We start from the raw sequence: 12,050 nt of genomic DNA, 5'->3' as shown, positions 1-12,050 counted from the left end.
TCCGCGCAACCATTGGCATTCCTGAAGAACTGAGGGGCCTCCAAGAAGACGAATAGAAAGCAACACGAAAATAACAAGACATCTTGTGCAAATCAAACGCGATCTGGTTCAGCAAAGAGATACAAAGCTCCGCTTTGTAGACTCAGAAAAAGTGGTCTATCCCTCCTCGAAGACTTGAAAATTCACCCCCCCGAAGACCCCCGCGCCGAACGCGACTAAGCTCCAGCCTCTTACCGAAAGACAGACCCTGCAGCCGAAGAAAATCAGACCCGAGGAACCTTGTCCAACCTCCTCGTACCTTTCTATCCGAGCCCCCACTCGCACGGTGCACCGCGGCGAGAAGTATACACAAAGTCACCTCGAGGAATATCGTCGGTGAACACTTTTCCCGGGTGTTCCTCCTCCTGCGGGGCGAAAGAAAGCGCGTAGCCGAACGAAGACGGGACGAGTGGCGAGAAGACGGTTTCCGTGGAAGAGGGATAGAGAGGCTGGTCTCTGAAGAGGGGAGGGACAGAGAGGCGGCGGGGTAGGAGACGTTGTCGTAGAGGTGGGGGCTCCAGACGTATTAATTAAACGACTCATTTTCATCGCACGACAAAAACGTGAGTTTAACGCCCATCGGCAACTAATGCGTCGCCCCTCTGCAGCCCGTCGGTACCCCGAGGAATCGCGGTAGCGAGGTCCGAGCGGAGCCGAGTGCGGACACTTAAAGCGACGGACCAATCGGGTGGAGGCGAGTACCCGCCCAGTCTCGTCGTCCGCGGTGCCGGACCCCGCCCACCGTCGCTCGATCCTACCCCCACCAGCTTGCTCGCCGGACGTCACGGTGGGGATGGCGGGTGACTCGCAGCCCCCACCACCGGCCAAGAGCGCCTCGTTTAGCCTGTAATTTGCTCAAACACTAGCAAGCTCTCGTGCCAGAAACATCCGTCAGAGCCGCGGAGCTCTGTGGCATGCTGGAGTCTCGAACTGTACGCGGCGGCTCTGCACACTCTGCCAGTTTTGGTCCAAGTTAGGCGACACGGACCCGGGTGTATTACTTATACCACCGTACTAGTCGTCGCGCGTCGAACACGATTTTTTCAAGCCGTCCCGAAGATCGGCTCCCGATGGAGAGCTGGTTCCCAGTGAGTGTGTACCGGAGTGCCGTGGATTCGGAGTGGTGAACTCTCTTTGCTCGATGGTTCGGGGTCATCGTGGACTTGGGTGATCCTCGCGGGGTGACATTCTACACGGCTGTTCACGATGTGTGCTCGCTGGTGCTGGGAACTGAGTGTCTAACGATCCAAGTGTTGTTCCCGGACATGGTACTTGTCGTCGTCGTCGTCGTCGATTAGATCTCCATTGATCGGGCGAACGAGCCTGGTGCAAAGGGAGAGTTAGTGTTTCGACGAGAACCAAGTGGGAATCGAAAGTGTTTCTAGCCCTACGAGCGACACCTGACGTGGGTGGTAGCAGGGATGCGGCGGACCTGACTCCGCGTAGCCCGCCTGTAGTCCCGCCGTCCCGCCGAAGTGTGTCTATCCGTCAAGCGTACGATAATCGTACGATGATGCCGCTCGCGCCGACGCCGATCGTACCGGTGCCCTCGAAGCCGAAGATCGGCTTCAGCATCGACTCAATCGTGGGCGGCGGTGGCCAGGGTGGTCGGGAGGACCGATTGGACCGGCTGGAGCGGGTCGAGATCGAGAGGGATGGCAGCCCGATGGACGTGGAAGGTTCCTCTTCACCGCGGAGTCGTCGGGTCACCGCTAGATCACCTGGCGCTCACTCCGAGGGGTCCGACAGGCCTGTCTCCCGGAGTTCCTCGATAGAATCGTACCCCAACTCCCGGAGAACGCCCTCGCATAGTCTGCACCACCATCACGGGAACCACCATGGCCATCACCATCACCTGACCGCTGCCACGCACCTGGACTTTAGCAGAACGACGGTCCACAGCCATAGCGGAGGATCCACGCCCAACAACAGCCCTAGTCCGCCTCACAGGATATCGCACGGAGACTCCCCGGTTGGTGCACACCCTCAGCCACCTCCAGGGGTTGTCAGACCTAGTCCAAACTATCTCGCGCCTCCGCCAGGCGCGGCAACCGCGGCTGCCGTAGCCGCGGAACAGCTCAAATCTCTTTATGGTTTACCCGGGCATGGTCCAACGGGCCCGCAAACCGGCCAGAGCGAGTATCATACCCAACAACTGGCCCTGGCAGCCAACCTAGCCGCGGCCCAACACTTCCAAGCTGCGAACCTCGCGGTCGCGCTTCAAGCACACCATGGTGCTTCGCCTCATGGACCACCTCATGGACCATACCCCCATGGAGGTGCGCCCGGCGGACCCCATCCGCCGCCGCATCCTCATCAACCGCCCAGAGACAGTTACCCGCTCTACCCGTGGCTAATCTCCAGGCACGGACGGATCTTCCCGCATCGGTTTCCAGGAGGTACGTACTGTTTTTCTTGCCGAGGAACCCTGCTGTCTGGGGACTCGACCTAGTCCACTAGGAATTCGGATGTTCAGGTTTTTCGAGATCTTATCTGATCGGGGAAATAGGCTTCCTCGAGTTGTCGATCAGCGACGTTCCACGGGAACTCGGAAGCTTCAAGAAAACAAAGCGAAAACAACGCGATCTAGTTGAGCAGAGAAATATTCGGTTCTAAACAGATTCAGAGAGTAGCTTTTCGAGAAAATCAATGGCAGCGAAATTTACCAGATAATGAAACATTGGCGAACAGATGATCATGTCGTTTTATACATGCTCGTGCTGTCTAACAATATTGAAGGTTGAAATTGCGAGAGGAACTTTTGGAACCACCGGATACTATAATTACACAGCAAATTCGTAGTCCAAGAAAAAGGGTTCCTACCTGTTTCTTTTTTTGTCTTGCCAAGGACCCCTGCTGTCCGGAGACTGAACCTATTCCACGGGGAATTGGGATGTTCAGGGTCCTCTTCTTGATCTTATCTGGTCAGCGAAGTAGGTTTCTTCAAGTTGTTGGGCGGTACAGCAACGAAGCTAGCGACGGTGGCATTGTTAGCGGGGATATTGATTATCGAGTGCTTCAAAAAATAGAGGTGTGAAGCTCTGGTACTGGATTGAGAGTTAGTGGAGGAAGCATCTGTTGATTTTTTAGGGTTACAAGTAGGATGCGTCGATGTTGGAGTGCTGAGTGGGGTATGAGATCTTGTTAAAAGGTTTTGATGATGTATTAGCCTGTTTCGAGCGCGTGTAACGAATTTAGATCTCGGGGCGTTCGGAGTGGAGTGTGTTGATTTACGAAAACAAATGGACAGGTTTGATTGATTAACTGGTCCCTGACTCACGAGCTTATTCATATAGGAAGCTTATTCGTTATTCATATAGGAAACAATAACTTTATTTCGAGCGAAGATGATTGAGCCGTTTGGTGGTTGGTGGGGACACTTCTGTCGGTGTTGTCTTTTAGTTTTACTAACCCTTTCTGGTCCTGTGTGAACATAGATTCGACATTAACTTTTGCATGCACAGTTACTTGCTTTATTGATCTGCGTCATAATATGCAGCTAAATGCTACGTGACAATACTACAGTTAGCTGTCCTAAATAGGTTAGTAAATTTACGAATATAATTGAATTATATCATTTGCAAGTTCTGAAATAAAAGAGAGAAAACACTTCGGACTACAAAGGGTTACATACAGTCAATTCTCCTTCAATATGATTGACCGTGTCGAGCGAAACTAAGTATAGTAATATTCTTATGAGTAAACTTCTAAATTCATCGAAGTGTGTCTAGTTTGTATATCTTGTTCGCTCTAGCTACTTACGATCCGATAATATTAATTAGCGCTGAATCGCGATTCAAATATCACAGACCAATCGAAAAAGGTTGTTACAGACCTGAAGATGAATCTTTCAAGAAATCAGCTCCAATAACAGCCGTGCCGCCACAGTGTCTGACAGATAATCTCGCGCAGCAGTCGCAGAAAATCGCTTATCGATCGGCGATCAATTTTCCCGTCGAACCGGCACCGTCAATGTCCCTAATCACCCTCTCCGATTCCGATCGTGGAAAAACCATGGTCGCCGAATCGCGACTTTCTCTCGCGGGATTTCTTCTCACAAAGAGGCATTAGCCTCGGATTTTTCCCATAGCGGCGGCGAGCTCCTCGAATTCGATTGGGTCCGGTTAATTGCTCGGTTTTAACGAGACCGCGGCGGGAAAAAAAGTGGGCCCGGCGATCACGATCGAAAGATCCAACCCGGCTAGACCACTCCATGCGAGAGAGCAGGGTCCGGGGCGAGTTAACTCGTCATTTTCAGGCGAGTTAATAAACTCGCGCGCCGATCCTTTTCTTTTTTTTTCCCCCCGGGGCTGAAACCACGCGCGACCGGTTTCCCGCCGCGCAGAACGATCCTCGAAACTTGCTTGCTCGTCGATGTAAACAGCGCAGAATCGCGCGAGCACAACCGAGAACAGACGGAAAGAGAGACAGAGAGAGAGAGAGAGAGGGGGGGGGGGGGAGAGAATGCTCTCACTTGCTGTTCACGCTAATTACGCGTAAAAGTTGGTAAATAACTACGGGTCGTAGTAAAGACGTTACGCAAAGATTTCGTAATCGGGCCGAGTGCGCGCTGGTTTTGTAACGTTGTTGTCCGATCGGCGTCCCTCGTTATCGGTCACGAGCCACGCCGAACCGAAGACACGTAATTGATTCATTCGGGCACCGATAACATCCGATTATGAATTATCCCGCGATAGGGGACATCGTAATTCTGATAACGTTCCATTGAGTCGTCGTTCAATGGCGCCCCGAACGCGGAGAGAATTTTGGAAAATTCGGTAATCGAACTAGGAAATCTTGTGAAATGCGATATTCGAGTATGATGAAACTGTTCGTTGTTCGTCGGATGTTTATTAGCGCCAGAAATTTCGTGACTGTGACGTAACGATGCGTGGCGCAGAAGCGAGGCTAACAAGATGACGAGGAAAGGGCTGATTCGACGCATTCGCTGGTTCGAAATTAAATTTCAAAGCACTCGGTACAGTTTATTCTTGTTAATGTTTGACAGTGGCTTATATCGTGCTGTGATTTGTTGGTTTACGCAGTGTGTTTAATTCATCGTTTTCACAATTAGTTCGTGAAATGATTAGTGTCGCTGATACGTGTTATACGAATTATTTCGAAATGATTTGAATATTATGAATATTTATAAATATTTTACAAATTGGACTTGCCACACCAGACGAACTATTTGCACAAGTCGCATTTTAACAGGGACGAAAAAAGACAAAGATTGTCAGACGTACAGGATTACATTTGTTAAAAAATATAATCACTTGGGACTCTCGAAGTCTTCCAACAGCGAAGCAAATGAACGATAAATCACAGATTTTATTGAAAACAACTACTCAACTCGCAAATTCAATCTTAACGACGAAAAACAGCGAGGTGTCTAGAAACGAACAAGAATAAATTATCCTCAATTTCGCAAATCAGTATCCGGCAGGGTGATTAACAAAAAATGAATACCGCAAAAAAGAAGTTAATAATCGGCGAATACCACTCTAACCAGCTGGTTACTAACGAGGAAGGATAATAAAATCCTCGGAGGCGAACAAGAATAAATTGTTGTCATTTTCACAAATTAATACGGTCCGAACCAACCAATAAGAATCATTACAAACGATAATGATACCACAGAACAAAAGTCTTGAATAATGGCGGACGTTGAGGTCTCAGTCGTGTGTTTCGGAGCTCCCATTTCACGGCATCAGCCATCGGCATAAATCAGGTTTAATTAACTACGACACGCGGATTATCATTCATTCGCTCGAAATCGACAATATTTCGCGAAATAGATTTCGGTTTTTTGTTATAGAGAGGGGAGGGGGTCTAAGGGGGATGAAGAAGATACAGTGTAAGGTTGCGCGCGCGCGCGCGCTCGCATGATCTCGAGACCGCGGTACTTCGAATTTTACGGCTTGTCGCCTCGTTCATCCGTGGCTGCCAGTTAGTTTTATCTGCGATCACGGCTCGATCATAAATCATCAATCGTAACTTGTAATGGTCTAGGCATTAGCGATGGAATTTTGTTGCAGACGATTCTCGTTTATTTATCGGCCGTAACTCGCGGACTTTTGCTCGTCGAATATGAATTATCGCGATGGTTTCTTTTTCCCGCGACAAAAGTGCAACGATGCTCGAACTCGCCGATTTCTGCTCCTAGGTTTCCATCATTTTTCAGAATCGAAAGAATTCTAGCAATTTACATTTTCACTTTTATTACAGTCATTTTGAGTGGTGCATCAAAGGGGAAATCATGCAACAACAATTAAGAATTAAGTTATTAATTGAAGCATGAAACAAATTTATATGAACCGTAGGAAATCATGGAAACCTGGATTTTGAATTTTAAAATAACGAACCAGTTTTAAAGCATATCCAATTGAAATTTGAGAAGCTTCGATCATTGGAAGGACAACAAACCTACTTTGTACGAGATATATACATTTTTTTAGAATGCAGTTCCCAAGTTTTCATAAACACCTTCAGTTCGCCTTAATATCGCGCCTAATCGAAACACTTTGCACACTCAATTAAAATTTGCCACGTGCACCGCGGTCTAAATATCCACGATACCTAGAGCGTACCTTTCAGCGAGGCAAGAAAATGTCTCTGGTTCCCATAAATTGCCGGTCGTGGATCGATATTTCCATAAGTACCCGGGGTCCGCATTAATTTCGCGTTTGTATCGCGGCAAGAAGAGCGAGGCGAAAAAAGAATGCTCGTGGACAAAAAAAAAAAATAAGGCGAACAATCAGCGAGAGACCGTAGTGGTCGCAACGAGCAAACATGGCGACGATTTTTTCTCTCGGGGAACGAGTTTCTGGACGCATTTCTCTACCGGGTGGCGGCTGCTCGCGCCGTATACGCGATCTCGGGTAAATTTATGGTAATTGTCTCCCGGAGCCGGAGACGGTTCGCCTTTTCCCTCGTTTCCCGCTACCGGTTGCTGCTCTGACCTCGTAACTAACCGCAAACGAGCCTCAATAATGCCTGATTGCCACCCGATTAGGTATCGGAGTCCCTCGAAGACCGTCTCCCGCTTGAAAACGGGCGTCGCTCTTACACGTATATGCAGCCTGGTACCGGAAGCTCTCGAGGACCATCGAACGATCTCTCCAGGTACCATTTTCCGGTTCCATCGGTTCCACGGATCAACCGTTTTTCGATTGAGCGATTAATCTCCGCAGTCACGAACGTAGACGGCGAATAAGACACCGGCGTGTGTTCGTTGAAGCGAAAAATAAATGAAAATGGCAAAAATGGCCAAAGCAGTTCGCACGCCATCGGGCGACAGCCGACCGTAATAAGAGGACCACTCTCGGATAATCATACGGCCAGCTAAATAAATCTTCAAATTATCGGTTATGTAATACGAGAAACGCGATTTTGACGGAGATCGGCCGGTTCGGACGCCTGGAGACGTTTCGAATGCTCGGAGATGTTTTGGACGCCGCACGAAGCGGTCATCGCGTGATGATCGCGTGCAGGGCTCTTGAGAATTTTGTTTTTGCGGATTTCTGAGTGTTTGCCAGCTGTTTGTTTATATCTAATTTAAATTCCTGTGGCGGAGTGACGTTGGAATTGGCGAACTCGGTGGACCATGGATTCTTTAGTTTCTGAGACAGGGTGGAAATTGTTGGGACGCTGACTGTACGCTCTTTGGCAAATTTATTGTGCTACAAATAGTTTTGATGTTTCAAATTCTTGACTTACAATATCGAGTTAGGCTTGCGATTGAGAGTTCAAACAGAATTTGTTAACTGCGTACGTTGAGCTCGATATTATTTTTAAGCCGAGAGAAAGTTCTATTTTTCTATTATCGGTATTGAGAGAATTTCTAAAATTATTGAAGGACATAAGGTGTTTTTATTTGCTTCCCGTGCTTCGCAATTTTTATTTTGCCTACAGATCTGCAGTCTAACCGTGAGATTGCTCATTTTGACTTCGTATCTTTAACAATCATCTTCCCCAAGAGTAACTGTTGAATATTACAAAATATTAGACACAATTTAGATTCCACAGGTTGCAGTGCCGTGGTAAAAACAATTCTGAACAATTTGTCAAAGAAGTAATGATACGTTTCTAACTTCCGCGCAGTTTTATACGAAAGAACTCGCGACACAACCTCAACATTACCATCGAGAGTGTCGATCGACAAGGACAGGAATTTTTCATCTATAGAAAATCACCGGTTTCATCGGAAACTTTCCGCGAACAATGCCCTAGCCGTTTAAATGTTAATGCGCGCGTATACATTCCAGCGACTTGCTCGCTTCGCTCCATGTAAATACGCTCGATGCCATCGGAGTGAAATATTCGAGCGATTTCGTCCTCGAGGTATAAATTAGGCTGTCGAAAAACGAGAAACAAAGAAAAAAAAATTGAATCGGAGTCTCGAGCAAGCCTGTGAAACAGGTAACAAAGTAATACACTCGTGTGTATGTGCGTATCTGCGGGATCGGCTAGAAAATGGGTATATTTCATGTGTAACAGCCTAATAGACAGGAATTCGAACAGAAGGCAAAAGGCGTCCGATCCACGGCCGGTCGGCTTGGCCAACTTACTTCGCCCGCGGTTATGTTCGCGATGGAACGTCCACTTGGTAGTTGTCCCCTTCTTTCCCCGGGTAATTGAATGTTCCGCGAGTAGAGCGATCGCATAACTTCGCGCCAGGCTATCCGGGGAAAAGAGATCGCGCGAGATTTCACGCGTCCCGAGAGCGGCTCCGGTAAAACGATATAAAATCAGGGAGAACCGGCGGAGATCAGGTGATCGCCAGCCATGTAGAAAAGGCAACCGCTTATCTAGCAATTAGTCGGTACCGATAATCACCGCCGTGGAAACCGATCTTCCGCCCTTCCATTCTGCCTCGTTACATCGTTGCCTCGCCGAACCAATCTTGAAATTCTCGAGTTCCATTAGATGGCTGCGGCTTCGTCTCGCCCAGCTGCCATTCTGTGACATTGTGGTTAATTAATGGCAATTTCGGACGCTCGAAGCAGCGATAAGCTGCCTCGGATATTTAGAAAGCTTCAATTAGTGGCCATTTTTTACTCAATTATTTTTTAACCCTTACGGCAACTCCCAAAATTGTGTAGAATGTTTAACCCTAAACGTTGGAATTCATAGTTTCAGTATATGTTTTTATGCCTTCGACATAAATTAATTTATAGTTACCCAAGAAAGTACCAATTTTTATCACAAGCGAAAACTATTTTAAACACAATTAATAATAGATATTCCTAGATACTTGTATACCCAAGTATTAACGTACGGATTAGGGTGCCGTGAAAGTGCCATTCCAACCAATTTCAATCGTGTACACAAAGCTATTTGCGTTATTTGTACCATTTTGAAACGATCAAATAGAAATGAACGGTTCGATAATTAAAGTTGAGTTGAACGGGCCAATTCCGCGAGCGTTGCATAATGGAGGTGTAATTTATTGTACGAGGAAAAACGGAACGGCCCGATTTAGCTTAATTTAATTGAGAATTATACGTTCGGCGACGATAACGCTACAATGTAGATAACCTGACGTAACGATTCGTGACGAATTCGTCCCGGGTCTCTCTCTCTCTCTCTCTCTCTCTCTCTCTCTCTCTCTCTCTCACGCCTCGTGCTCGTGTGGCTTGGCATCGAGTGATTTTTTAACGACATCCGCGAACACCGAACGAACAGTTGCAATACTAATTACTTCTAATACCCGTGGTTGCGCAAACGGACTGAACGTGATAGCGGGCCCCGGAGCCGGTTCTCTTCGGCGCAGCGTCGACACTGTTTACGGGGAATTGATATTACGAAAGGGAATTACCATTGTAGTTAAGTCACGAGCAATTACCATTAGCCATTCCGAGTAATTACTCTTTTGTTAAGTGAAACGTGCGAGACGCCGGAACGGCACGGCCGGCTTCGCGAGGCGTGAACGGAGGACCCGGTAGGCTTGAAAATGGTAATTTTACAGCAGGTTTGACGGTGACTGACAGTTTCCGAGAAACAGTCGCTCCCGAGACTCGCACATTGTTGCAACCGGCGGCCCGCGGATGCGTCCATTGACACGCTCGAAATGAAAAGGAGTTCTTACTGCTCCATTGTTAGCGCGCGCGCACGGCGAAGCACAATGGCAGTCTTTTTTTAAACGGATAATGGCGTGGCTAATAATCAAAATTATATACCGAACACTTGTTACCCTTACCTATGAACATACTAAAATTTACTGACGGGTTAAAATGTCACGGATAATGAGGTAATGGCTTAGAAGTTGGCAGCCGTGATTTAAGGTGGCCATTTTGCGCGGTCTGCTCTTGCGAAACTACAGAAGTATTGTGGCACCGATTTTATGAATCGGGTTCGATATTGGAACATAAACTTGTCTTTTTGCTGGCATAACTATCTCGGGGAATGGTCGTTTGACTTGGAATTGCAGAAAATGGCACTTTCTTCGAACGACTTTGTTAAAGCTAATGGCGCTGATCCTTTCGAGTTTGATTGTTGGGCAGCTTTAATGGGGAACAACAAGCTCAGAAAATGGTTGCTGGTAGTTTACAATTACAGGAAAATGATTTCTGTGTTTACAATTACCAGAAGATGGTACTTAACATTCCTCGTTCAACAAGACAATTAAAAAGTCCACAGGGGTTCAATAGAAATTGAGATAAAAAGTCTCCGATGAAAATCGCTCGTACCATCATTGTCGTCGAAAAAAAAAAAACACTCACACACACAGTCGAGCACAATGGCGAAGTTAATCAGCATTATTAAAGCGTCGTTTACCCCCGTGACGTCTATCGCCGTAGGGTGTCCACCATCGTCAATGGCGTTCGGTAGCCCCGGCATTATTATTTTTTTTTTTCGAGGAACATCGTCGATTTCACGGGTCCTCGTGTTCTTCACACTTTTTTTCGTCTTTCGATTCGCCAATCGAATATGTTCCCCGTCGGTGATCTCGTTCGCTTACAATGACGCGCCATTTTTTTTTCACTAGATCCATTGTGAACGCGATTGACGTCTCCATTGAGATCGTCACACTCGATCGCGGATCGGTCGATCTTGTCATGGTTCAATCGTACACTCCGATGATCCCGTTTCTTTTTGTTCGACGTTTTATTCGAAAATCGTTGGGAACTCCTGAATCTCTTCATCTCTTTTGTGTCTCTTCGTCGTTGTTTTTTTTTTTTTAAATGAAATCGGTTATGGACAAATCGATATTTTTTTTGAGAATTTTTCTTTCAATTTTTCTGTTGGTTACTGTAAAGATTATTAGACGAGTCGGTTAGAAACTCGTAAATGCATCTCTTAATTGTTCTTTTTAAGAAATCGGTTGGCAAACAAGTCGACATTGTTTCAGGAATTTTTATTGCAATTTTCCTGTTGATTTAAAGAAGTTATTAGTTAGTTAAGAGTTTCTTCGAAGTCTATGATTCATGGCTGGTATTTTTATCAGCAACAGCAATTTTAATCATGTGCCAACAGTTAACTCCGAGTAACGCAAGCTAATAATTTCGTTAGAGGTTCTTTCTGATGTATGGCAATGATTCAGAGTGACAAAACTATTAATCAATTTTCAGCCGGGTAAAATAAGTTTAGTGGTATCTGAGCGGTGGATGCAGCGTTCCCTTTCTGGAATAATATTATCGGTAGTTTATCACGTTAACAAAATTTATGTTACACTTTTGTCACGAGCGTATACACCGTCGTTTGTATCTGTTGTAGACATCTAATTATACATTCGAGAGACCGTGCCACGAGTAAATCGAATCGCGCACAGGTAAAATGTGTAAGACATCTGGTATTGCCTACCAGCATCCCCTATCACGCATCGCACTGAAATTATAGCTGCGCCGATAAATATTACTGGTCGTTGCAGCCGATAAGATCGAAACGCCCTCAGAAATGAGTTATTAAAATATTTCCCAGCGAGACAAAGGAGAACAATAACTCGTTCAAATATCGCCAACTTTTACCACCGCGAGTTTGATTAAATTTTATGCAATCGCCGCTAATCT

General features: G+C 46.6%; 1 protein-coding gene across 1 annotated transcript in view; it reads left to right on the top strand.

Annotated features, from left to right (window-relative positions):
• Positions 1-910: 910 nt before the first annotated feature.
• LOC143357896 (uncharacterized) overlaps positions 911-12,050 on the top strand; it is a 45,744-nt gene continuing 34,604 nt past the window's right edge. Inside the window, exon 1 of the mRNA XM_076794572.1 lies at positions 911-2,438. Within this exon, the coding sequence (XP_076650687.1) occupies positions 1,550-2,438 (889 nt within the window). The 5' untranslated portion in view covers positions 911-1,549. The remainder of the gene's footprint in view (positions 2,439-12,050) is intronic.

This window comes from Halictus rubicundus, chromosome 10, assembly GCF_050948215.1.
Source record: "Halictus rubicundus isolate RS-2024b chromosome 10, iyHalRubi1_principal, whole genome shotgun sequence".
Lineage (NCBI taxonomy): Eukaryota > Metazoa > Arthropoda > Insecta > Hymenoptera > Halictidae > Halictus > Halictus rubicundus.
The sequence above is the reverse complement of the archived record's forward strand: the minus strand, read 5'-3'. Positions and strand labels throughout refer to the sequence as shown.